Source organism: Pezoporus wallicus, unplaced genomic scaffold (assembly GCF_028554395.1).
Source record: "Pezoporus wallicus isolate ANWC-B61680 ecotype Strahan unplaced genomic scaffold, APGP_CSIRO_Pwel_v1 contig_2025, whole genome shotgun sequence".
NCBI classification, from domain to species: Eukaryota; Metazoa; Chordata; class Aves; order Psittaciformes; family Psittacidae; genus Pezoporus; species Pezoporus wallicus.
In genome coordinates, this window is record NW_026640253.1 from 3,185,561 (window position 1) to 3,209,742 (window position 24,182).

General features: G+C 43.1%; 3 protein-coding genes and 2 non-coding genes across 8 annotated transcripts in view; all 5 read right to left on the reverse strand.

The window, feature by feature from the left end:
- Positions 1-3,357, reverse strand: part of TRIM66 (tripartite motif containing 66) — a gene marked incomplete at its 5' end in the record, with an annotated part of 51,821 nt that extends 48,464 nt beyond the window's left edge. Inside the window, one exon of the mRNA XM_057418218.1 lies at positions 3,108-3,357. Within this exon, the coding sequence (XP_057274201.1) occupies positions 3,108-3,357 (250 nt within the window). The remainder of the gene's footprint in view (positions 1-3,107) is intronic.
- Positions 3,358-9,083: 5,726 nt separating this feature from the next.
- RPL27A (ribosomal protein L27a) overlaps positions 9,084-24,182 on the reverse strand; it is a 231,101-nt gene continuing 216,002 nt past the window's right edge. The window contains exons 2-5 of the mRNA XM_057418284.1: positions 11,954-12,016; positions 11,334-11,409; positions 10,378-10,552; positions 9,084-9,263 (exon numbers count right to left, since the gene is read on the reverse strand). Coding sequence (XP_057274267.1) covers positions 9,135-9,263; positions 10,378-10,552; positions 11,334-11,409; positions 11,954-12,016 — 443 coding nt within the window. The 3' untranslated portion in view covers positions 9,084-9,134. The remainder of the gene's footprint in view (positions 9,264-10,377; positions 10,553-11,333; positions 11,410-11,953; positions 12,017-24,182) is intronic.
- On the reverse strand, positions 9,920-10,051 carry LOC130604059 (small nucleolar RNA SNORA3/SNORA45 family). The gene has a single exon (XR_008973362.1). It is a non-coding gene; the product is annotated as a small nucleolar RNA SNORA3/SNORA45 family (small nucleolar RNA).
- LOC130604058 (small nucleolar RNA SNORA3/SNORA45 family) lies at positions 10,869-11,000 on the reverse strand. Its single transcript, XR_008973361.1, has one exon. It is a non-coding gene; the product is annotated as a small nucleolar RNA SNORA3/SNORA45 family (small nucleolar RNA).
- The window catches only part of DENND2B (DENN domain containing 2B), a 180,504-nt gene continuing 171,314 nt past the window's right edge, over positions 14,993-24,182 (reverse strand). For all 4 annotated transcript variants that reach the window (XM_057418275.1, XM_057418274.1, XM_057418272.1 and 1 more), the window contains 6 exons: positions 20,022-20,199; positions 18,901-18,942; positions 17,785-17,896; positions 16,565-16,804; positions 15,558-15,644; positions 14,993-15,171 (listed from right to left, as the gene is read on the reverse strand). In XM_057418275.1, coding sequence (XP_057274258.1) covers positions 15,137-15,171; positions 15,558-15,644; positions 16,565-16,804; positions 17,785-17,896; positions 18,901-18,942; positions 20,022-20,199 — 694 coding nt within the window. In that variant the 3' untranslated portion in view covers positions 14,993-15,136. The remainder of the gene's footprint in view (positions 15,172-15,557; positions 15,645-16,564; positions 16,805-17,784; positions 17,897-18,900; positions 18,943-20,021; positions 20,200-24,182) is intronic.

The following is a 24,182-nucleotide window of genomic DNA, read 5'->3' on the forward strand; positions in this document are numbered from 1 at the left end:
CAGTTAAAAAAAATTACGCAGTTCAGTCACAAAATCTAAATAATACCAGGGCTTGGTATCAGTTAGCAGAAACGTGCAAGGTGTTACAACACATCTTTCCTGATCTGCCTTGCTCTCGGGGTCTAAACTGTGACTGAGGAGTGATTACCTGTGATTTTATTTTTTTAAGCCTTGAGCTGAGACAGTCTTCCAAAAACATGAACTTCCCACAACAATGCACTTTCACTGGTCCTCATTCAGCTAGTTTTGAAATTAATAAGTTGGTGATATTTAAAGAACTAAAACAATTTACATGATTGAACAGCTTATGGAGAGGAAGATTTGCAGATAAAAAGTAATTTATTTTGGCAAACACCTCCAGTTCAGAAAGGAGGGATAAGCACAGGAACCGGAATGACTCTGGGTTTGAATGTGTTCAGAACTCAGCGAGAAAGAGCCAGACCACAGAAGTCAAGCCAGCAGATAAGCTGCAACATTGTACTGAGTAGCAATTCACACATGTAGATGACTGGGAAAGTCCTCATCTGAGAAATTTCCATCTCAGGAGATGGGGGAATCTCCTCACCCTTTTTCTTTACCCAGCCCCACTCTTTAAAGTTATTTCTTCCCAGGTACTAAACAGGCTGGAAGCAAACAACACACAGATCTGAGGAGAAGAATGTGAATTCTCTGTTAACATGAAGAGAGGAAATAAAAAAAAAGGAAGCGATACTGGCCTGCAGAAAAAGAAGACTAAGAATCTTAAAGTTCCCTTCATACAAGCACATGTGGGAGCCAAAATCACAAAGATTATCTTTTTCCTGTCATATAACTTCCAAACTCTCAGTTTTCACAGCTTTGAATAAATTCTGAAGTATATGCAGCTTTTCCGTAAGACCTCAGCTTTCTCATATCTTTCATTCATGAGCCATTTTAAACACGTACAGGTATAAAAGTAAGTTTCTAATATCAACCTCATGAAATATCAGCATCGCTTACCTCCATTTTCTCAGCAATCTTAATACAAGAACAGTAAACCAGAAAAGAGCTTTAAGTTAGTACAGTACTATTTATAGTAAATCATACCAAACCCCACAAATTCAAGTATGTCTTTGCAGCAAATGTCAGATTGACTTCACTTGAAAATATATTCACTTTTTTCATTCTTATATTTTGCTTAAAGAATTCACAGTGAGCAGTGAACACATTTTTCTTACAGGCAGTATTTCATGTTTATTCAGCTAAAATGGTGCAGCACCTTAGAGTTTATCATTGGCTCTTACATGTGATCATACTTAAAGATAACACTGAAAACTGAGTTAGTACTGTACTGCCTATAACTCAGCAATCCAACCCTAACAATTCTATGATTTAGCAGCCTACCATCACAACATCTCAGATTTATCCTGGCTGACCTACAGTGGTTGCAGTTTCCCTCATTGACTTTAAAAGACACAGATGTTTTGGGTTTCCTGCTCTTCTTGATCATATATTAACTGAGTCTACGCACCTGGTGTCTCGCTTCATTTACTTAGTCACCACCGTTCATTACTTTTCTTTAATCTTGCTCTTTCCCATAGAAGTCCCCTATGTACAAGAGAATCAAGAAGTAAATATAAACTTCAAGAATACAGAAATAGCCTAGTATTTGTTCTAATTTGCTACAGACAAATAATTCCTGATCCACTCAGGAGCTTGAAGAAATATCCAATGTTGAAAGATCCGAATTTAACAACTCATGAGAACCTCTAGCTGCACTTCATCCAAGATCACCAAATGATATAAATTCACTTTTCCACTTGGCAAACAGAAACAAAGAGGAGAGAGGAACGGTTTAGGTGTCAAATGAGGATACATAAAAAGTAATGGAGTGGTTGTCCTCAACAGTATCTTATCATAAAGTAGGTCCCCAGACTTTAAACCCACTCTTAAAATTTTTAAGGGGACTTTCACTTGAGATGACTTAGCTCTCTTTGTCTCCTACTTCTGTACCTTTTTTATTTCTGTACCCTAAGCATGAATACCCTTTCTCCTTTGTTATTAAGTTATTCCTTTTTCCTTTATCTTTTGTGTTTTGCCAGCCTTTCAACAGTGATCTCTTAACACTGTTTCCATTTGTTCTTAAACCTGAACTTGTCTAGCTTATGTTACCTCATCAATTCAGATTACCATCACCTCAGGGAAGGTATCTTCTTTTCCTACATGTTTCTAAAATCTGCTGTGGAGGAGATAATAAATGAGGCCTCTTATTCATCTAAAGTTCAAAGCCTGTAAAAATACAAGTAATCTACATGCCTTTGCTCTTCTTATGAATTAGTAACGAGCCTGGAATGCTTCCCCATGGCAATTAAGACTCATTCAGTTAATATTACTGTATGCTGTCATCTAAGTCCTGTTTTATTCCAAAAGAAAGTTAGATATTTTCTCTTAACATCGCTACCAAAAACTGTACAAATAACTTCAGGATTTCAAAAGCCACAGCAACAAAACGCTTTTTGTCCTCACTAGTTTACTCAGTTTGTTAGGGTGAGTTACAGTATACCCTACAGTCAGAAGGGTTCAGATAGAGAGAAACCACGCTGACAATGAGATAAAAGGAAGAGTTCCTATGCACCACAGCGTATGTATTCTAATAACAATTATTATGACCTCTGTTAGGAAGAAAAAAATGGATGGGTTTGTGTTGGTGTTGGGAGAGTGCTGAAGGGGAAGAAAAGGAAGAGTAAAACCATCACCAAAACTGGTAACATAAAAAGATCTAACATGTCAAAAAAATTGGATAAAGATGTAGCATAGAAACTACCTTGTAGAATTTATTCATTTATTAAGCTAAAGCAATACAAATACTCATAATGTCACACTTAGTAACTGAAATCTAGTCTACTCTGGAAAAATGTTGAATGTTGCTTGTGTCATTTCTCTTCAGAACATTGCGGCTGTTGGATGAAAAACATAATGAAGGAAGCTTGTTCTAAATCCACCCTCTGCTTGTACAATCTTGACTTTCCTAGTTTATTCTTTCAAAGTAGTGCTGTAAAGGAATGAGCTACAAAAAAGCACTTCTCAATTCATCTGGTTTTATAATACTGTAATACAATAAGCACAAGCCAGAGATTCTTAAATATTACCTTCATACCAGCCTTCATAGTCAGTGGGAATACAGCTATAGCCCTGAATCAAATCCAGAAGACAGACCTTATAGAAGGAATGAAGGAAAGGTAGCATCCTGGGGTCTCTATTCTGCAGGTCCCATTTGCACACCAAACAATTCCTCAACAGATCCAGGATCCCCTTTTCTGTTGGCTGAGGTTTGACATCGAAAACATGAAGAGTCACAAAACAGCTCTTGACAACCCCTTCACTTAATAAAACACTTGATCACTCCAGCACAAACTAGAAGGCAACAGCAGGATGCATGTTCTCAAAAACTACATTTGTTTAGTCCTCATGAAGAAAGAGGAAGTTCCTTGCAGATGAAAACCACAGACCTGCTTTACAAAAAAAAAAAAAAACAAAAAGAGTATTTTTGCAGATTGTTGTGCAAGAAAGTGCGGTTTAAGGTTTACAAACCATAATCCCACTATCTATCTGTAGTACTTGCAACTTTTGTAAAAACCGAAGTAATCTATCTATTGATCTGCTTACAAGGCTGTTACCAGCCTGAATTGTCACATGCTGTGCATTTTCTGCTAGAAATACTGAAACCACGCATTAAAAATTATTATGTTCTCTGACTGCTTTTACAATTTCACCTCATTATTTTATAGTTTTCGGGTAAAGCAAATAATAAGCCTAACTGATATGTCTATCATTTCAGCAATGCATGCTAGAAAGCTACTTTCATAACTGAGCATCTTCTGCCAATCTTTATAGAAATTGAAGAGAATGCACTTTGCAGTAATCAAATTTTGACGGCCAAGATGACCACAGATCAAATTATAAACCAAACCTGAGGTTCCCACAAGCTGAACAGTGCTCCTCCTGCCAACCGAAGCTCCCCAAGGTAAACAGAGTTTTGCAGTTCATGTGTTATCCTTGATTCTGAGACTTTGAGAGATGTTGATCAGATTACAGCCTGCAAAGAGAAACTTTTGCAAGTTGCATCAGAAGAGAAAAAGTAAATAAAGAGTCATCTACCCTGGAATCACACTTCCTGAAACTCCTGGGGCCGAATCCCCATGTAGTTGGGGATTGCTTTGGCATGGTGGCGTTGCTAACAGCAGTGTGTAACTTGTAGCTACAACCTTCAGATTTCCCCAGCACCAGCACAGAAGAGCAGCAGCTGTCATCTTAAGGCTGTGTATTCTCTTGCAGGATTCTGTCTCAGGGCAGATTCCAGTGAAAATGACTAGTAAGCAGTGTCTTTTCTTCTTATTATTTTTATTATAATGCAAACAAAATGATGAATGTCTCAGAAATTCACACGGATTTTTTTTCTAAGTGTTGCATCCTGAAGTCACTGCTATTTAAAATATTTTAGAGAAAACAGACCATATGCTAAAGTCTGCATTGTATTTCATACCCCAGACCCAGTCTAGGAACAAATAAAAATAGGTGGATATCCATCAACTTTATTGAATTCACTCAGACAAATCCAAACCTATTGCTAAAACTTAACGATTGTAACTTCAAAACTAGAGGTCCCCTCAGGAATTTGCTGTGGTAATTGCACCTGTGCTTTAACTAATAAACATCATATCAGCGATTATTATACCAGCTCACTTTCGACAGTGCATCTTCATCAACCTTCTTTCAGGGGCAAATGTCACTTGAGCAGCACAGCTTCTCAGCTGGCTCCATCTCTAATGTTTCTTGCAATTCCTGTTGCTAAGACAAACCAGCACCTGCAAAAACATGTAATTTCTGCAGTAGGAAGTTGAGGTCTTCAACAGCCACACTGTTTACACAGAGAAACCACAACCCAGGACCAAAGCATCCGCGGACAGAGAATCAGCGCAAACAAAGCCCAATACCGGGAAATGATTTATCACCATATAGGCCAAACCTGTGACTGAATGAGCAGAAGCGGACTGCCGTACATTTTAATTTAGGCTTTTTGCATAACACGTGAAACTACATTCAAGGTTTTTGGTAGGAAGGGGAAGGATGAGGGTGACAAAAAGTGTTTGGATTTCCCCACAGAGACAGGTATACAAATCAGCAGTCAGGCAGCTACATTACCAGTGACTTGGCTACACTGATGGGAAACACCTAGGGCAACAGCAGCGATTACAAAGAAAACACCTAATTGCATTTTGGACAAGTGCGGTGAGGGTAATGAGGCAGGATGCAGGACAAAAGTGGATGAAGACTGGGAGAGCTGGGGAGGCAGCAGGAAGGCAACAGCCACCCTGACACCAATCAAAGGGAAGCATCCAGGATCACAGGACTGGGAATTCCAGTAAAGTGTCAATACATTTCATAGAAACACAGAATGGTTTGGGTTGGAAGAGACCTTAAAGCTCATCTAGTTCCAACCACCCCCTGCCACAGGCAGGGACACCTTCCACTAGACCAGGCTGCTCAGCTTGTTTCATACAGAAGTTCGCAGTGATACTCTCGCACGACTTCGTAATTTTTGTATTTTAGGGATAAACTCTCTACGCAATTCCCTCTTTCAATTCCCTCTGTTGCCTTTCAACTGAAATTGTCTCTCAATTTCCTGTTTCTTTTCCTCAGACTTAATCAGATTAGTTTGTTTTTAAATCTCCTGCCATTAAACGTGGATGTTGCTACAGGAGGCTCCTTACAGCATTTTAAAATGTTATAACACGAACTTTACCATTTTTTTCTGTAACTGCTTCATTAGCAGCCAAGAATTAGGAAAACATTGAGAAAAAATATCATCTACCACAAAATGATGTTAAAAAAAAAGGGGGGGGGGGGAGGATATAAAGAGATTTTACATTTAAGAAATTAGTTGGTCTTCACTAAACTTCCTCATTTATCTCGGGGTTTTGGTGTTTTTTTTTTTATATAGAACAATCATTTATTGGGACATGGTGGGCAGCCCTCGCAGGAGCCTCGTTCAGCGGGTACGTGCAGCTCGGTTGCCATCACTCAGCCCTCTTACACCCCGGCGGCGCTCCCCGGCAGTATTTAACCCCAAGAGCCCGCGGGAAGGGCAGCGGAGCCCGCCGGGCCCCTCGGCCTGCGCCGCCCGGCACCGCGCCAGGGCTCGCTCAGCCGCGCGCTGCCGGGGCCGGCGCGGGCTCTGAGGGGGCGCGAGAGCAGCCGCTACCGCAGCCCTCGCCTCGGCAGCGGGCGCCCCCGCGCGCTCAACGGCCGCCGCACTCGCCCGGCCATGAGTGACGGCTGCGGGACCCACCGGCGGGCTACGTCAGCGGAAGCAGCCTCCTCGAAGCGCGGGACGCCGTTGCCGTGGCGAGGGGCGGCCGGGCCAGCGCCGCTCCCCCGAGCGCTCTGGAGGGCGGCCGCCACCAGCGCCTCCCGCACCTGCACGGCGCCGCCCCGGCCTGCCTGCCGGGAGCCTCAGTGGTGCCGGTGGCTGGATTGAGCGCAGGAGCGGCCGCAGCACTGCCGCCAGGAGTCAGCTGGGAAAATGGCGGCATGAAACACAGCTGTTAAAAGCTCCACCCCAAACGCAACGTTCGATTTATGCCTTCGGACGGTTATTTCCGGCGTCCTGTGCCTGCCTCAGCGCGGGTATGTTATAAATGAGGCTCTGCTATGCTAAAACCCCAAAACTCACACAATACCCAAGCTGGCCTTCGGCAGAGCAGACCGTAGCCAGTGGCGCCTGCACGCTTCTCACACTACTTTTTGCACTCAAGACTACAAGATACGGAAGAATTACTTAAGACATTAAATACTAAAGAACTGACAGTGGTGTCTATGTCACTTGTCTGCTGCCACGTGGGCACAAAGTACTTCAGCATAAAAAGAGCCTTTCACTGTTTTTATGACCTGGTTAGCATTAGGTTATTGACATCAGGGAGTAACTGCATTCCTTATTTTGCAGTATCATGCAATTTACCTCCGAGGATAAAAACAGTTTAGCTTTGGCAATAGATAAATGGCACATATTGGGAAACAGTGGTCCCAGCAGCCAATGAAATAAAGTTCACATACTCTTACCTCAGTATTTTACAAACTGGCCATTTAAGTTACAGTTCTTCACAACTGGCAGTACCACTGGCTAAGATGCAATTCATGTCAGCTTTACTGTAAAAGCCCTCTAAATTTCACTAGTGCCCAACACTGTTACTTCATTAACTAGGATCAAATCACACATACTAGAGGGGCAACTTGCAACCATCAGCAACAATTCAAGACTTAAAGTAGTCAGCATAAAAAAAAATAAAAATGTGTCTATATGGTTTTGGTCTGGCGCTTAAAACAAGAGCTGGCTCACTAGCTTTAAGTAATCACTTCATCTTTAGCACTAAAGATTCTGGCTTTGACTTGCAGGGTCAAGCCATTTGCAACTGAATACCTATATTGATGTTATAACTAAACAAGCAATACTTTATGTAGTGTTTTTCAGACAAATACATCAGAAATTCATGTAGTGCAGTTCTGGAGCTGTGCTGTTGCTTTATATTAGCTGTAAGGAAGGCTGAAGCTAGCTGGCACCTTTTCTGTCCCACACATGGTAACTACAATTGTGTACCCTACTTGAGGAAGATATTGACTGCAAGTTAATGAACACTTACTGTATTATTTTAGTCATTAGGAAACAGTTCCAGTACATTACTGCTGTTACGAATCCTTAAAAGCACACCAGCTTGGAATCACCATCTGTCAGGCCATAAACACTGACAAGAAGCTTTAACAGCTTTTAGCCTAAAGCAATCTATCCAGCTAGTGTGCCTCAATGACCACATGGACACCACCCTCCTGCTACAATTGCTGTGAATTAGCAACATTCAGAATTCATGCATGCAAGCCCAATTTCACCCTATCATGGAAGTCAGCCTAATCTCAAAGAAATCCGACAAGTTCACAACCTGTGGTCTAGCAAAGAGTCTAACACTGTTCCTGCAATCTACCAACCAAGAGGCAACTTACACCATGAGTGACTATGAGCCTCATGTTTTGATAAGCACAGTGTGCAAATTCCTCAGCTGGTACTCAACAACCACCAGTAGTTTCTAGAAAACAAATGGATTAAAATAGTCTGCATTTTGTATGTTGACTAAAACCAGAAGCTAGACAGCCATCATCCATCTAGCAGCAGCTGAAGCACTGGGGTGACAAATGCAAGTTGTAATTTAGAAAGACATTTCATTAACGCCACCATGAAAAAGCGAAAAAAAATGTAACCACATTGTTGAACCAAACCCAAAATACTTCTATGCATAACACTAATAAAAAAAAACCAAAACACAACATTGATCACTCTGTTGGAAGTCCAGCACTGCTCTGCTCCAAGACTATTACTCAAGAGAAGTTGATGTACCAGGCAGAGCTTCAGTGCCTGCAGAAACCTGCTTCAAGTGCTTCTCATGACATAAACCTGGCAATAACACAGTAAAAAAACCTTCAATTGTTTCTTCAACCTATTTCAACTCTTCCCAGCGATTTCCCCTTCCTGCCCTCTTATACCCTACCTCAGTGGAAATAGGACTAGGACTGTTTCACTAGCCCAAAAAGCAAAGCTTATCGACAGCAACTTAAGTCTTTCACACATCATTTTTTAGTTCACTGCTACCTACTTTGTACTGTTCCATTGCATTTCTTCCTCTGCACTCTTGCCACTACATTCCCAAAGACCATGTCAGTATCCCCCCAAGACTTCACCTGGATGTCACTCCAGTGTACAAAAATGCCCTTCAACAGAACATGACATTTCAGAGTCATGAACTTTCATGACAAGTTCAGAGACAACTGTAAAGAGGATCACCAACTGAAAGAGCTGCATGAATACAGGAAGAACCTATTTATTTTGCTACTCTGTAAGGACAAAACAATAAGGTATTCCTACCAAACGCTGGACACTGTAGCCAAGCAATCCGAAAGACAGCGAGAAGTAGTCAAACCACTAATCAAAACTCCCAGAAATAAGGAGACAAGACTTAGATGTGAACACTGACAGGACAATTCAGGACAAAAAAAAAAAAAACAAAACTTGTGTACATCAGTGCATTTTACACATTGTCTTTATTCAAAAAATTTGAATAAAACAAAGGCTTTTATGCAACAAGAACACAGGCACCACCAACTTCTTTGATCTTCTCCTCTGCTCTCCTACTGAAGAACTTTGCTTTTACAATCACAGGCTGCTTGGGCAGCTTCCCTTTGCCCAGGACTTTGTAGTAGCCCTAGAAAGATTAAAAACCCCATTAAATGCTTGTAATCAGATTGAAGGCTCCCACATTCAGACCTATCTTTTAGAATGTACTAGTTAAAACCAAAACCATGACCAACATGACCTCATTCAGAGTCTGTCTCATATAAAAATTGTATGAATGAAAGAAAAATACCTTGCATGATTTAATGGAGTTGCACTTGTTCAGAGAAATAGTGGAAACTGTAAACTGAACCTTGCTTGTAACTTAGAAGCTGGATTTTAATTTCCCATACTCCACATTACACAAAAAAATTGCATAGAAATCACCAACTTTTCACTGCTTTTCCAAAGGAAAGAGCAGTTGGCTGCGCTTCCAAGACTATCCACTACCCAATGACTTCCAGTTGGTGATCTTTATCTGTAAGACATCCTGGTACCACACAAAGAGGAGAGGACTCTTCTGCACATCTTAAACGCACAGCTGAAGCTTCTGCGTATTTTCACAGCAACAGCTGTCCTCCACCACTGTAATCCTCTCATTTTATTCCTGTCCTTTACACTAAAAGGACAATTGTGGTACAAGGTTCACTTATACTACAGCCCTTGAAGTCATCGCTTGCTAGAAGTGGCATAATTGTTCAAGTCTCTTCATCTGGGATGCAGAAAACACCCACTTGGCAGCCTAGTTTGTGTTGCTGATTCAGTGGCTGGCTGAGACACAAGACATCACAGCCAGTGAATAGAGATCAGGCATTCATGTCCGAGAGCTATAGCACACCAAGACAATCAAACATGTTCAGATGTGACTCTAGTCTCGATGTTAGAGAAGTGACTTCACACAAAAGAGCCTAGCTCTGCAATGCTTTTAAGAATGCGTTCAGTAACATTTTTAACAAGTAATTTTTCACCACCTTCCAAAAAAGGTCAGTCCCTGTCCACAGTCACACTCAACTATGAGAAAAAGTTCTTACAGTAAGAAAAGGTAACAGCATTAAGTACCTGTGGTGGACTTATATGCCATATAACTGTCCAGAGGAGATCATAAATATTCAAGCACAGTAATTTATTTGCAGTTCAACACTCTCCTATTTGGATACACACATATTGACCAGGAATTCCAGGTATGGCTATGAGCAGAAACTTACCGAGCGCACAACATCAATGACTGGAGCCAGTCCAGCCTCATTTTTGGCATAATTGAGCCTTGTCTGTTCACTGACCAGCGTCCATAGTTTATCCAAATTGACAGTAGGACAGAACTTTTGGTTTCTCTTCAAGTGATAGTGCCTCATGCCTACTTTGCCAAAGTAACCTGGGTGACTGTGAAAGAAACAGAGTGCTCAACAGATCATTCTTAATTCCTCCTGAGCAGGCAGCACTACAAACTAACACTGAAGCATCTTACTTATCGAAGTAATTAACATGTCGTATTATACCTCTGTATTAATAACATGCAGTATTTAAGTGTAATAATCATTAGTATTGAAACCAGGGAAAAATTATCCTCTCTAGAAATGTCTATTCCCTTGAACTCACAACTCAATCCCCCTCACTAGCGAGTCTAGTCCAGTAGTGTATCTCCCAAGCAGCCAGAGATTGCCCAGGGAGGGCAGCTCTGCCTGAGGGGTTTCAGCGCCCCTGTCACTAACCTGGTGACTGACTGAGTCAAGAACAGAAACAGCCAGTGAATATAGATTAGTGGTTACTATCCGAGTACTCTAGCACACCAGGACAACAGGCAGTGTCCAGATGTGACTCTAGTCTCGGCGATAAGACAACATCCCTTACCTTTACGGCACGTAGCTAAATAGGATGCTGTTTGGGTTTAACACAACATTTTGAATTTAGACAACATTTTATGTGCGCATGGTTATTTACACTGTAACAGGCAAGTCTGGTTGAACTCCTAAAGCCTGGTTTAAGTGAAAAAGACTTTGATAGGAGGGTAAATGGGGACAGGAGTTGACTGTAGCTGTAAGCCCACGTTTTATGTTACAGCTAAAAACACACTGCAGGTAATTTAACCCATTCACATAAAAATGTTAGTTTATACTTCAGGAACATACATTTTACTACTGTATTATTTAAAACGTTAGCTTACTATTTGTCAAAGTTAATCCTGTGGTGGTGCATACCACCAGCATTACCACGTCCTCCAGGATGTTTCCTATGTTTGCCTAAAAAGAAAAATTTTAATTTGTTAAGCTAAGATTACACATAATACCTGAACTTTAACTATGTTTTTCATTTCAATGCAAGCTAATTGTTCTATTCCCTCTTCTGAATTAATTTCAATTCAGGAAGACAAGCCAACTAAAAGCTAACACTACAGAAGGAAAAAAAAAACATCCACAGCATTCCTCTGGTTAGTTTACAGGAGTACAAGACACCACCAGTGCTAGCACAAGTGGGGTGACAAGAAACGGCAGAAATGGTCTTGGAAGGGAAACAGCCCTGCCCCATATGCTTCCGATGTCGCAGAGCCAGCAGCTATCACTTGAGCACTACTGAAATTAAGTTATAAATTCAGTGAAACCTAAAAGAACGCGCGTGATTTCTGCTCAGCCCATCAGGGTGGCATCTGCCCCACGGTGAGAGCACTACCCATATATACTGCACCCACCGGTGCTGCTCACCGGTACCCGCAGCGTGCGCGACCGCCTCACCACAGCGGCATCCCCTCAGCGCCGGGGGTGCGCCGGCGACAGCCTCCTCACTCACCAACGCGGCCGTGGCCGTGGCTAACATGTCCCCTCAGCTTCCGGGTCTTCCTTAGCCTGGAAGGCTGCGGGGAAGCGGGAGAACAGCTGTGAGCAAAAACAAGCATCAAGAGGTAGCACCACCATCCGTCCGCCCTTGGGGCCAGCGCTGCTCCGGGTCTGCTGCCCCTCGGCAGCCACGCGCCATGGCGGCCCGGACCCGCCGCGGGAAGGCCCACGCGGCCTCACCGCCCCACTCTCCTCCGCCACACCGTGGGCAGGCCGCGGGCTCTGAGAAGCGCTTTCCTCCACCCCCGCTGCTCCCTAACCACGTCCCGCCGCGGGAGCGAGGGACGACGGCCCCGCGGACCCCTGCCCGGCCAGGCCAGGCCAGGCCCAGCCCTTCCCCAGCAGCACCCACCATCTTCCCGGCGTGCGAGAAAGAAGAGAGAGAGGGCGGTGCTCGCGAGAACGGGGTAAAGCGCCGCAAGAGCGGAAGTAGAGCTGAGCTCTCGCGAGGTTTCGCTCAGGTGCTCGGGGTGGGGACAAAGATTCGCGAGAGCCGCGGTGTGGGTGTGGCGTCTGGGGTTCGGTAGGGTTTGGGCCTGCGGGGATCCCTTGAGGCTGGAGAAGCCTAGAAGCGCGGCTGTCCGCCGTGCCCCGTGGCGGCAGGGTTCCCCGGCCCCCCGGGGTTGCCACCGCTCTGCCCACAGAACGGGTGCAGCTCCGAAAAGGGGCCCTGCGAGTGGCCAAAGGTAGCGGGCAGGCAGCGCCAGGTACCGCTTGGTGTTACAGCCGCAGCGTGTGCTCTCTGCCCAGTGTGGTCTGTAGCGAAAGTAGGGTCTTAAACAGAGTTTGGGAACATTTGCAAGCTTGGTCACTTTATTAAACATCCGTAACAATGGGGAAAAATATACTTAACTACCTCCCACACTAGAGTGACAATTCCTGGGAAGCATTATTAATTCTAAAGCTTGGGTTTATTTATGTATTTTATGCTGTGAGACTTTGCCTATTTAAAGGGCATTGGATCTGTTCTTTGTCACGATTTCCTGCTCAGTTCAGTGGTGCGCTAGTAATGCTCCATCCTGGGGAACACCACTGCTTTTAACAACTTTCAGACGGCAAAGTAACACACTTCATGGTTTTGGGTCATCTAACGCTTTCAAACACAGGCCTCTGGATCACACTAGGCCTGGTTTATATTCTTGTACATCAGCATTCTGTGGCTTTTCCTTGCCTTTGTGGGAGCTCTTCACTGCTACACTTCTTCAGCCAAAGACAATCCTTTACCCATCACTTTCTTCAGAAGAATATGTATTTCCCCATGTATTGACTAGCGGATGTTTGTAAAATGGCCAGAATCCACCCATACAAGTGAAGTTACTCCTTCCACTCTGAAGAACTACACTAGCATTCATTCTGGAACTTACAGCATATCTTACAGTGAAAGGAATAGAAATTAACATTGGATTACACTTTCACTGAATCAAAAGCATTGATATTTTACAGGCTCTTCATAGACACTTTGGCAGCTTTTGTACGTACACGAATGTGAGGGAAGTAAGAGAAAAAGGAAACGACTTCACCTTTTTAGTAAACAATCCCTCAATTTTGTTCTATGAGGCTGATAGCAAACCAGAACCACTGTCAGGTTAGGAACTGCGCAAGCCTCAAAGCCAGTGTAACTAAAGAAGCCGCACTGCAAATGAAGAAATTTAGTGCTTGGGGTTTTAAAAGGGATCCTTAGCTAGTTTTCATTAGCTGCTTCACTTGCAAATACATTCAAGTATTTGATATTTTCTTCAGACTAAGGGAAACATTGCACAATCTCCACAGGAGTTGTGTGAGCAGATCAAAGATGAATGTGGTACTCAGACAGCATTCACAGCTGTGAAGGTGGTCATGGCAAGCTCAGCACTCCCATCAGGCTGAAGGGCCTCTGCTGAAACAGAACTACCACCTGAGCAGGCTGCAGTTAAGTGCAAAGGAAAAGCAGGCTCCTGTGAAATGTTAGTGATCAGCTCATTGGAAATCAAGGGAAGGCCTGTCTGCATCCAGCTGCTTGTATTCTACTTTGATCACCTAACCAAGGTAGCACAAGACCAACCTGAAAATACCACAGTTGAGGAGCAGCGTATGTGATACAGTGACAAAAATAACTTGCTGCTAAACTATTCAAATAAAAAAAAGTTTTAAGAGATGCTTCTGTTAGGGGTACAATTACCAGAACAGGGATGTAAAATGCCTTGTCTCAGTGCAATGGAAAACATTGAATTAAACTACACATCATGAAATAGCAAACCTACTACAAGACAGGTTCATAACCATTTCATATTTTAATTGCAAATTCATTAAAAATCACAGGGAAGTTACTGGTTTTGTAACCTACTCAACATCAGAACTGCAGAGGTTTGCAATGAATATAAACAAACAGGTATATTTACAGAGTTTATTAGAAACCATACATACATACATTAGGAAAGGACGTACTGTACCTACTCGTCGCAGCTTGCATGTCAAAGAGCTGAGATCTCCTCAGGTTTAGCAGTCTTAGTGCAGAATGGATTACAAGTAGTTTACTGACCAGAGTTCAAACCAACTGGAAGTTTTGTATTGTGAACCAAGTACCTTATTATCAAGTTACTCTGTTATTTTTCTTTTAAAATTAATTAAAATGAAAAAAAAAAAGGAGGATGGGGACACCCAAACAGACAACTCTGCCACATGAAAGCAGCCACTGTGCACACAGCCTCTCCCACGTACCCGAGTTCATTCACTTCGCAGTATTCAGGCATCAGTGTAGCTCTCACAAACATCCCTTGAAATCAGTGGTTCTGCTGACAGTCAGCTGCACATAATCGGCTATTCATTTTTTGCACCAAGCATAACTCAGTTCATACTAAAGAAACAAAAAGCACCTGTTATTGTCAGGAATATACAAATATTTACCACAGTTTTCCTTGCTCATTACAAAATCAGTTACAAAAGCTTACAGCACATTATGTACAAATTCTACCCAAATAGATATAGGAGCCATCATTGGGCACACTAACAGCATCGGGCATGCTAACAGCATTGGTCGTCATGTAAGGCTGCAGTCATCTCACCCTGCTCTCCTCCTGCACCAAGCTCTGCAATGCTGCAGGTGCCTCACGCAGTGCCATAAATACAGTCTTTGGACTGGCATTTCAGCAGAAAGGAGTTAGTTCTTCTTGTGCAGGAACTTCATTTTGTTTCCTAAAGAAAGCACACCATCAGTCTCCACACATACTGAGAAGCCGAGGGCAATCAAAACTTACTTAGCAAATAAGTCTAAATTTGTCATGGAATTGCTGTAGAGTAACTCTCCTTCTTAATGCCAGCAGGGACAGGCAGCTAACAGAACCTGAGTGGTCAAGTGCCTTTTCTCCACCTCTTTGGTCATGGTTTGGTTTCACTACCCCCAAATGAAAATGAAAGTGTTAACAAGGATCACAGTTAAATCTGGTTTTGTCAGCTTTAAGTATGCTTTTGCTGTTTGCACGTTTCCTATCACCTCAGGTAAGGCTTTATTGAATTACAAAAAAAAGAAAAAAACAGATACGAAAATCCATTTCAGAAATACTTCTAAAGCTTTTCCTCACCAAGGCCTCGTAGAAACTTGTTTACTCCACTTTGTTCCGTGTCTGGAAGCTCTTCCAAGTACTGTTCTACCCTCTGCTCGAAGAGGCCTGTGGAGGAGGGAGAAAACGAAGCTGAAGTGAGCTGCGCCCGGCTGGACCCGCTTACCCCAGCCCCTTGCGCACCTCCAGCTTTTTATTTACAGACCCCTTCACCTCCGCAACACCGCCACGCGTTACCGCCCGTGAGGGGCGATCTGGTATCGTGTGGCACAGAATTACGTGCAGGGTAACAGATTCAAGCCAGGGGGTGAAGGCCGCTCTCGCCCGGGCCGGCAGCTCGCGCAGCCGCTCCGGGCCTTGTCGGCTCCAGGCCGCCGAGCGGGATCGCCGCCGGACGGACGGCGCCAAGAGCGCGCCTCTGCTCAGCAGCGACAGGCCGGGAGACGGGCCCGCCGCAGCAGCAACGCCGGACCGCCCCGGGCTGCGCCTCCTGCTCCCTGCCCTCGCCAAACGCGGCCCTGGCTGCAAACCCCGTTACCGCCCGGCGGCGCCTCTGGCTATCGGGGCGAGCGGGCTGCGATCCGGGCCCGGGCTGGATTCCCGCCAGTGCCCGCGCTGCTCCGGCAGGCAGCGCTGCAGTGTCCCGAGCACGGATGGGGGAACTCTGCGTGCGGGAGGTGGCTCCAGCCCCCGCCTTCGGTTGAGCATCAGGTGAGCGGGGCTGTAGGGGAAGCTTTCACGCCTTCCCCCCCGGGCACTGGCAAGCGGCCTCCGGGACTGTGCCCTTCGGTGAGTGGCTCCCAGTCTCACCTCAGTGATTCAGGGCATTCGGATGTGATTGTTCTGTTGGTTAAAGCCTTTATATTACCACCACCATAGCTACAATCTAAGCCACAAGAAGCAAACTGTGTTTCAGATTTGTCAGTTCCCCAGAATTTGCTCAGCCCTGGCAGTAGAGAGGGACACCAATCACAGCACCTGCGCCCAACACAAGTAACCGACGCTGCAGGAAAGACAACCACCCTTACCTTTTGCCCTGCATTTTCTCAGCTCTCTGTCCTGGATGAAGCCAGCAAACATTTGGGATTCCATGAAAACTTCCAAGAAGCGGCGGATACTCTTGGAGGCCACAGATTTACGGAAAGCTTCCCTTTGGAAGGCACGCTCTCCTTTTTCATTCTGGGTTAGGAACAGGGAATAATGGCCAACTGTCTCCACAAAGAACCGGATAAAAACCTCTGACACTAATCCATTCAGGGTGTTACATTCTGCAAAATAAGGCAGCAATAAGACACCAAAATCAGCTGCTACCAGACCTGTCAGCATTGTCACCCATGCAAGGCCAGGTACTGTCATCTCGGTGTTTACTGTTATGCTAATAACTGGGAGCAGCTGTACCGTCTCCTTGCAGACCTGGATGTACACCAGACAGGGTAACAGCTTTATAATCAGGAGTGCAGTCTACATAACTGGTGTTTCATAACCAAGAGTCAACGAGAGCTACAAATCCTGAGGAAATGGCCCAGAAAATTAAAAATTTTGTGAGTGTTTCATCAAAATTACACCTTGTATTTTAACGCTTGAGTACGTTTTCTTGAGATGCTTCTGAATGACTCAGAATTAAAATGTTTACTCTGGGGATAATAAGCCTTTACCAAGAACTGATCAAAAAGGGTGATGTTGTAGAATTTGGGTTTTCATCATTTCTGAGATGTTAAAGCAGTTTTACATGTGTAACACAGATGAGTAGAAATAAATTTCTAAACCTGCACAGGGGCCAGTTTCATACCTTTTTAACCACAGGCATTTAAATTCACCCAGGGTGGTTTTGATAATTGCTGGAGAGAAATATGAACCTTCAGAGGCAACTCAGCCCCTCTTGCAGTGAAACTGTGTTCTGGAGGTACCTGCTTCTCTCCCCTGAAAATACCAAGCGCCAAGAGCAACTCCAAACTCAGACACACCCCAAGCATGTACAGTTATCTGGATTGAATTAGGGCCAAGTTAACTGCAAAGCTCTATTTGAGTCGAGGTTTAGAAGTATGTCATTTACAAAGAAATTAAAATAGGTAGCTGACTGTATTACTGTGGGTTGATGATATCAGTCTCATTCCCTGTGTGTTCAGAGACCATCTTTGATGTTGCTAAAGGTATCTGAATACTAAAGCCTTGTCTTTCTCATGGATAGAAGGTCTCAATACTATCTACATGCTTGTCTATACAAATCCCTGTTTACAAATGAACTTACCATCATCTGAATCACTATCTGAATCCTGATTTATCAGTTCATTCTTTCTCTCTAGAGCCTGCTCCAGAGCAGCTTGCAGTTTTCTAGGTAATAGCGTGTCTTCATCATCCATCTGACAGAGGAAAAAAATAATCTTTAGATCACATTGATCTGTGCAGCAACTACAGCAAATACTTTTGCAAGGTTTAAAATTCAGAAGAAGAGTGTTTTGTATCTGCTACTGTCATGGTACATAAACAAAACAATGAAAATCTTTGTGCAACCATCATATACTTCTAAACAAAATTTCTTGTCACTCTTACTGAGATTAAAGCCAGGAAAAATAATCCAAAGAGCAAGGTAAACATATAGAAACTTGGAACCAGCTCTTTACATGACAGAGTCCAAATCAGTGTTTTTAACTAAATACACATAGTCAATACCTAGGTATGTGTACACACAGCTGCTCTAGTTGGGGTTAGGCAGCTTCTTTGGTTCTTGACAGTTGTTTTTACTTACATTCTAGTATATCTTGTTTTCTGAGTTTCCCCCTGTTGCTCTCTTCATCTTTTTTAATGCTTGTTCAGCAAAAGTGAGCAGACATAAGAATTTTAGCTCTGCAACCACTGTTCACCAGCCATACATCCAGGGACTCATACAAGAAAGTTTATTCATCTAACCTGCATATAGTTATTTCTGAAACTATTTAGCACCACACTGCTATCAAGAGATAGTGCCATCAAGAGATCCTTCATCTCCCTACAAGGCTCCGGCTTTTTCTACCACATTAATCTTTACCTTTTCTCACTCAGAAACTTTTCTTTGCAATTTTTGTCCTTTTCACCTCCAACGGTGTGAGTTTTCTTGCTAACATGAAATTATAATCTTTGGATGTTTTCTTTGCAATGTGAATACAGTTCTTGATTTCTTCTGACAGTCATAGCCTAAATCCCTTTTTCATACCTGAGAAGTACTTATTTGCAGGTGAAACAGAAAGAGAGCACCTTTTTCTGTTTCCTCTAATCTCTTTCCCACTGCACAATTCCAGCCAAATATCTCTAACCAAAGAAACCTAGTCATACTATAGGAGTAAACAGGTTACTAGACTGCATGGCAACATTTTGATCTGTACTTTACCTGTCTGATGAATCGATCAGATCCCAGGTTAACCATCAAAGCCTACGGAAAAGAAAACACTGTAGTGAAATATATCTGAAGAGACAGAAAACATTCATTTGTGTTTGCCTTTTAATAGAGAAAGATCATCTGAACAATCCCAAGCCTCAACATGAATCAAAATTCCTACTGTGAAACAACAGGTTTTGTGCTTTATAAAACAAGAAGATGAAGTTTTTCTTTAGAGCTTAAAGTCTAATTTAACATAGTCAGATGCAAAATATCTCATACCAGGTTAATATGTAAAAATCTAAAAGAGTTGGGCAGTTTTCTTCAAACCTAAGCAAGTTACTGCTAATCACTTTTTAATGTGCAAGTGAAAAGTGTTTTAGAGAAGTTTAAAGAAAACCACGTTACTTGAGGCAGCAGGGCTTCTGAAAAGCAAGGGTGTGAAATATTAATGATCATGAAGCAGCAAAGCTGAGGGATGGAGCTGGGATGATGTGGAAGAGCAATGTTGGGAAAGTGGGAGGAAAACAGAGAAGATATTTACATGGGCCAGAGGCACAGAGAATCTTGAAAGCAAGCACAAGAAAAGTTCATTAAAAAAATGACAGAAACTAATTGGAGTAAGAGAGAAGAGTGGGACCTTGAGTGTTTTTGTGGTGTTTTACTGGAAGAGCTGATGAACTGGAACTCTCGTTTGATTTCCAATACAGTATTACCAAAGAAAAAAAAAAAAGCCTTAAAGGTTTGATTTTCTGTGCTGGCTATGGCTTCATGCTCAAGTTCTGTCAGCATTAATAGGTGTCATAGCAGGTGGCACTCCACATCTTCCTCCTCTTGTTCCAGATACAACAAAATCAGAACAAATCAGCATATTTATGCTGTACTTACTTGCTGACCAGGTTAACATTCACTTCCCTCTGTCAGGGTGCACATCTTCTGCATGTGAAGAGGGGCAGAGTAAAGAGAAGACTAAAGCTACCCCTGCAGTTTTACCAAGACGCAGTTGCCCATAAGAATTAAGCAGAGAAGGAACATTAAAAATGAAACCTGTGAGAATTTATGTGTGAATGGCAGGCCCTCGCCAGGGTGGGACAGCTTTACTTCAGGAACACAATTCTGGTGCCAGCTCCTACCTCCTCTACAGGCAGCTCCTTCAGTTTGGGCAGAGAGCTGGAGAGCAGACCCACCAGGAAGGGGGTAGGGCAGCACACGATGTCAATCATGGATGAGGGCAGGACAGGAATGAAGGTGTGCTGCCAGGAGAAAGGGTACAGCAGGGCCACCACGGCATGCGAGCAGCTCGAGAGGGTGCTGGAAAGGCAGGAACAACCAGGTTAGCAGATGTCTAGAACAGCTACCGCCTGCTGGGAAACAGCATGTTAAAATGCAAGTGCCCGAGGGGCCACCCTTCTATCACTTCTGACGGCCCAGGTCCCCTTCTGGACCCTGCGACTTCTGTACTGTGCAGCGTGATAGTTCCTCCTGTGCTCACTCTAGGTGATTTGAAACTAAAAGTAAAAAACTAGACTCAGTTTGTTTCATTATAGCAGTCAGGAGACACTTTGATCTAGAAGACAAGGCTTAATGTTCCCAAAAGCACTCAACAGCAGTCTTGAATGATGCTTAAAATCCAAAAGCAACTTCCGTTCATGGCTGTTATGACCATGCCAGTAATAAAAACGCATGATTCTGAAGTTCTTATGTCAAGCACTAATGCACAAACAAGGGAAAATGAAAACTTTTTTAAAAATAGAATACATTTGGAAATACAATATTAAAAGAATCTTCTACTAAATCAGATGTAGCCCAACCCCCCCAACAATCAATACCTATGCAAAGGAAGTGTAGTAAAAGCAACACATTTTTCGAAGTTGGTATATTTTTGTGACAACTGCATATTTTTATTATAATACATCTTATTTGGCTTACTGACCAGTTCTAGTGATAAAGGTATTAACCCTGCTCAGTACTGTAAAATACTCATTGGTATCATCTAAACATTAAGACTTGATAACATTTGTGGAAAATGTCTTGCATGCATTGTTCTTTCACCTAGTGAATCTGATTCCCTTCTACAGTCACGTTTTCCAAATGTTAAAGGAACACCATTACCGAGCTAGTTTTAGTATCAGGGGAATAAGACAGGCTTTCCATTTCAGAGCTTTGATTTTGGACTGAGTTCCAACATCTGCTTCTTGCAGCTGAGGATGACAGAAATTTGGATTTTTACCCAGCCTAGCATGACTGAGCTAATTTTCTCAGAGTGCAAACTTCTGCTGTGCTTAGGGTAGCCACCCTAAGAACTATAAATAACTGATAACTTCAGAGCCGTTACTGCTCTAGAATGCTGGGGAGAAATCCTGATTTCTTCTACTGCAAAACTTGTTGGAGACTTTAGGTGGCGTCAGACCTCCACCGGAATAACCCTCAGGAGCATTTTTAGTTGAATATTCCGAGGGCAAGGGAAAGGTTTCATCTGTTTGTTCCAGTCAGTGATTAACCTTTGAAGTTTGCTGAATGGGAAAAGTGAGAATTAGACGATAAAGAAAGAAAAGGCTGGGGAAGAGCAAATGCTAGTCTTTTACTGCAAATAATCTGTTGGGCTGGTTTTACTTGACTTTTCCTTTAGTATCTGTCAATCACAGCAGGTTTTTATAACATATGTCGCCTGACACAGGTTTCTTGTAAAATGCTGCATATCTCTTATCATTTTTTTTTTTCATAGCAGGCAACAGTGCTGCCATTGCTTCATGTTTTGATCTCAAGTGTTTACCATAGCAAACAGGGTGGTGTGTTTCAGAAATGCTGTGCCGCACGGTACAGACTCCCAGCATTTTCTCAAGCTCACTCTAATGACTCTGTGGCATTTTCAACTACTACAAATTCAGTCAGCTAGGCAACTAAAAAAGGAGCTTAAGCTAAAAGCAGGAACACAAACATTCTTCTGATATTCAGTTAGTATTTTTTTCCTTTCTATAGAATGCCCTTTTATAACTTGTTGTTTTACATGCAGTGCTGTGACGTAAGTCAGCCCCTGCATCCTCTTCTGCATGCTATTCCCACGCTAGGGGATGCTTCAGGCTCCCATCCAGAACACTGGTTTCTCTTCCAGAGCTTTCCCGGGAGCTGGCAGGGGCAAAACAGCAGCTGAACGCAGCAAGTGGCCATAGGGGTTGTCCTGCAGCAGCACCCTTCTCTGCTCTGCCAGCATCCCCCAGGTCACACTGTCACCTTTGTCAGCATTGTGACCTCTGCATTTTGAGGCTCTACACACAGTTTTTCAAACCTCTGCCTCAGAAAGTCTTTCCCTGTGGGACGTCTCATGCTGACCCCCATGAAATACCTGCTCTGAAATTTCCATCCACAGGTTGCTGGCTGCCCTCCCTCCTGGACACTGCTTGAGCAGAGGGCAGCGGGAGTACCACACACAGTTACCAAACTCCTGCTTGTACAAAGTGGCGGTGTCTCTTCTGTAGCTGGAAACACTCATTTTGTTACGAGCATAACTAAAAAAAGAAAAAATAAATGGACCATGGCAGTGTTCAAGGCCAGGTAGGATGGAGCTTTGGGCAACCTGGTCTAGTGGAAGGTGTCTCTGCCTGTGGCAGGGGGTTTGGAAGTGGATGATCTTTAAGATCCCTTCCAACCCAAACCAGTCCATAATTCTATGAACACACATCTTTGACTTCAGTGTAAGGTTTTTTGCATTCATAAGGTAAAATTCAGAGATGATGGGTGTAAGGGAATCCACAGTTTAAATCCCTAAAATACGGTTCAGATTCTTCTAAAAGAGAAGCAAATTGAAAAAGAAAGCCCTAACCTGGGAAACCAAGTCTGCTCTAGTTTTTCCTTTCAAGACATGCAACCCACACATTGTCCCACTGTTCTTGTTTATGAGAAATAAAGTCAGATGGTTTGTATTCTTTAAGGTGTGTGAAGCACGCTAAGTAAAGCAACAGAATAGTCAAAGAAATTAGATTTTCAAAATAGTTTTAATACTCTAAGGCAGTTTTGGTGATCCATGGGGCTGGTTTTGAGAGTGGGCTTTTTCATTTGGTCTGTGCAGCTTCACAGGAACACTGCTTAATACTCTAGCTGTTGTTCTACTGGAAAATGCTTCTTATATTACCCATATGCAGGTAAGTTTATACATGGGCACAAGAAACCAAACCATTGCATGAGTCAACACTAATGAGCAGCATAAACCACCACATCCTTCAGAGGGGAAGCACTGCCGCAGTCATGCACAAGTAGGAGACATGCTATGATGTTCCCAAGGCTGGAGTACTCCAGAAATGTAGACTACTGTACTGGCCTGTGTCTCTGCAGAGCTGCTGAAGGGAAAAATCAGCCTTCTGCTTAAACCCAGCACATCCCTCTGCTCTGTCAACTACAGGCTGTCCTGCGCGCACGTGTAACTGTACACGTGGAATAAGTCTACTAACAGTAATTGGCTGTGAAAAAGTGACTGTGCTTGCACATTTTGTGGGATAAGGGAATTTTCTCACGTGCAGATATGTAAGGCTATTACCTAGCCCTATGACATAGCCCATGCCACTGAACTCATCCCATTAAGCCTGTACTCATCCCAATAATTTGCACTCCACTAAAGCAAAATTAGTGAACAATTTGTAGGAAAATACACAGTAGCAATCCATTTCAAAACACAGGCAATCCTCCACTCCTCCTTCTGCTTTTTTTTTTCCCATGGGTATCATCTTGTTAAAAATTATTTGGAATTTGCCCAGGTTTTGGTTATTCCTGTGCCTTTTATTCACTAAATTTAAAAAACCTTCAGTGCTTGATCTTTTCCTCATGAAAGTATTTATATGAGATTATACAGTCTTATTGAGACATTCTTAATCACAAATTTCTCTTGAAGAAGAAATCCTGTATCATGTTACAGATGAAAGATGACAGTGCTTCTTTCCCACTCAAAGTTGCTCTTATCTTCCTCTGGGCTATTTTGTTTCCCAAATCATTTTCTCATGACAGCACACAGAAACCTTTCCTTGTTGTGTACTTGGCTGTGGAGATGCAAGGCTCACAGCAAGAGCCGAGGCACAGGAATTTCAGACATCACCGTGACTCAGCTGAATTGTGGAGACTGCTTGTGAACATGGTTTAGGTCCACAGCAAAAGCATATTAATGACTTAAGAACATTTACTGTCTTTTAGATAAGGGGATGCCTGCTATCAATTTCTGGGTCAGTCAACCAACAAATAACCCCAAGTCCAGGCTATTTTAATATCTAATCACAGCACAATTACCATGCTCTGAGAAACACACGTTC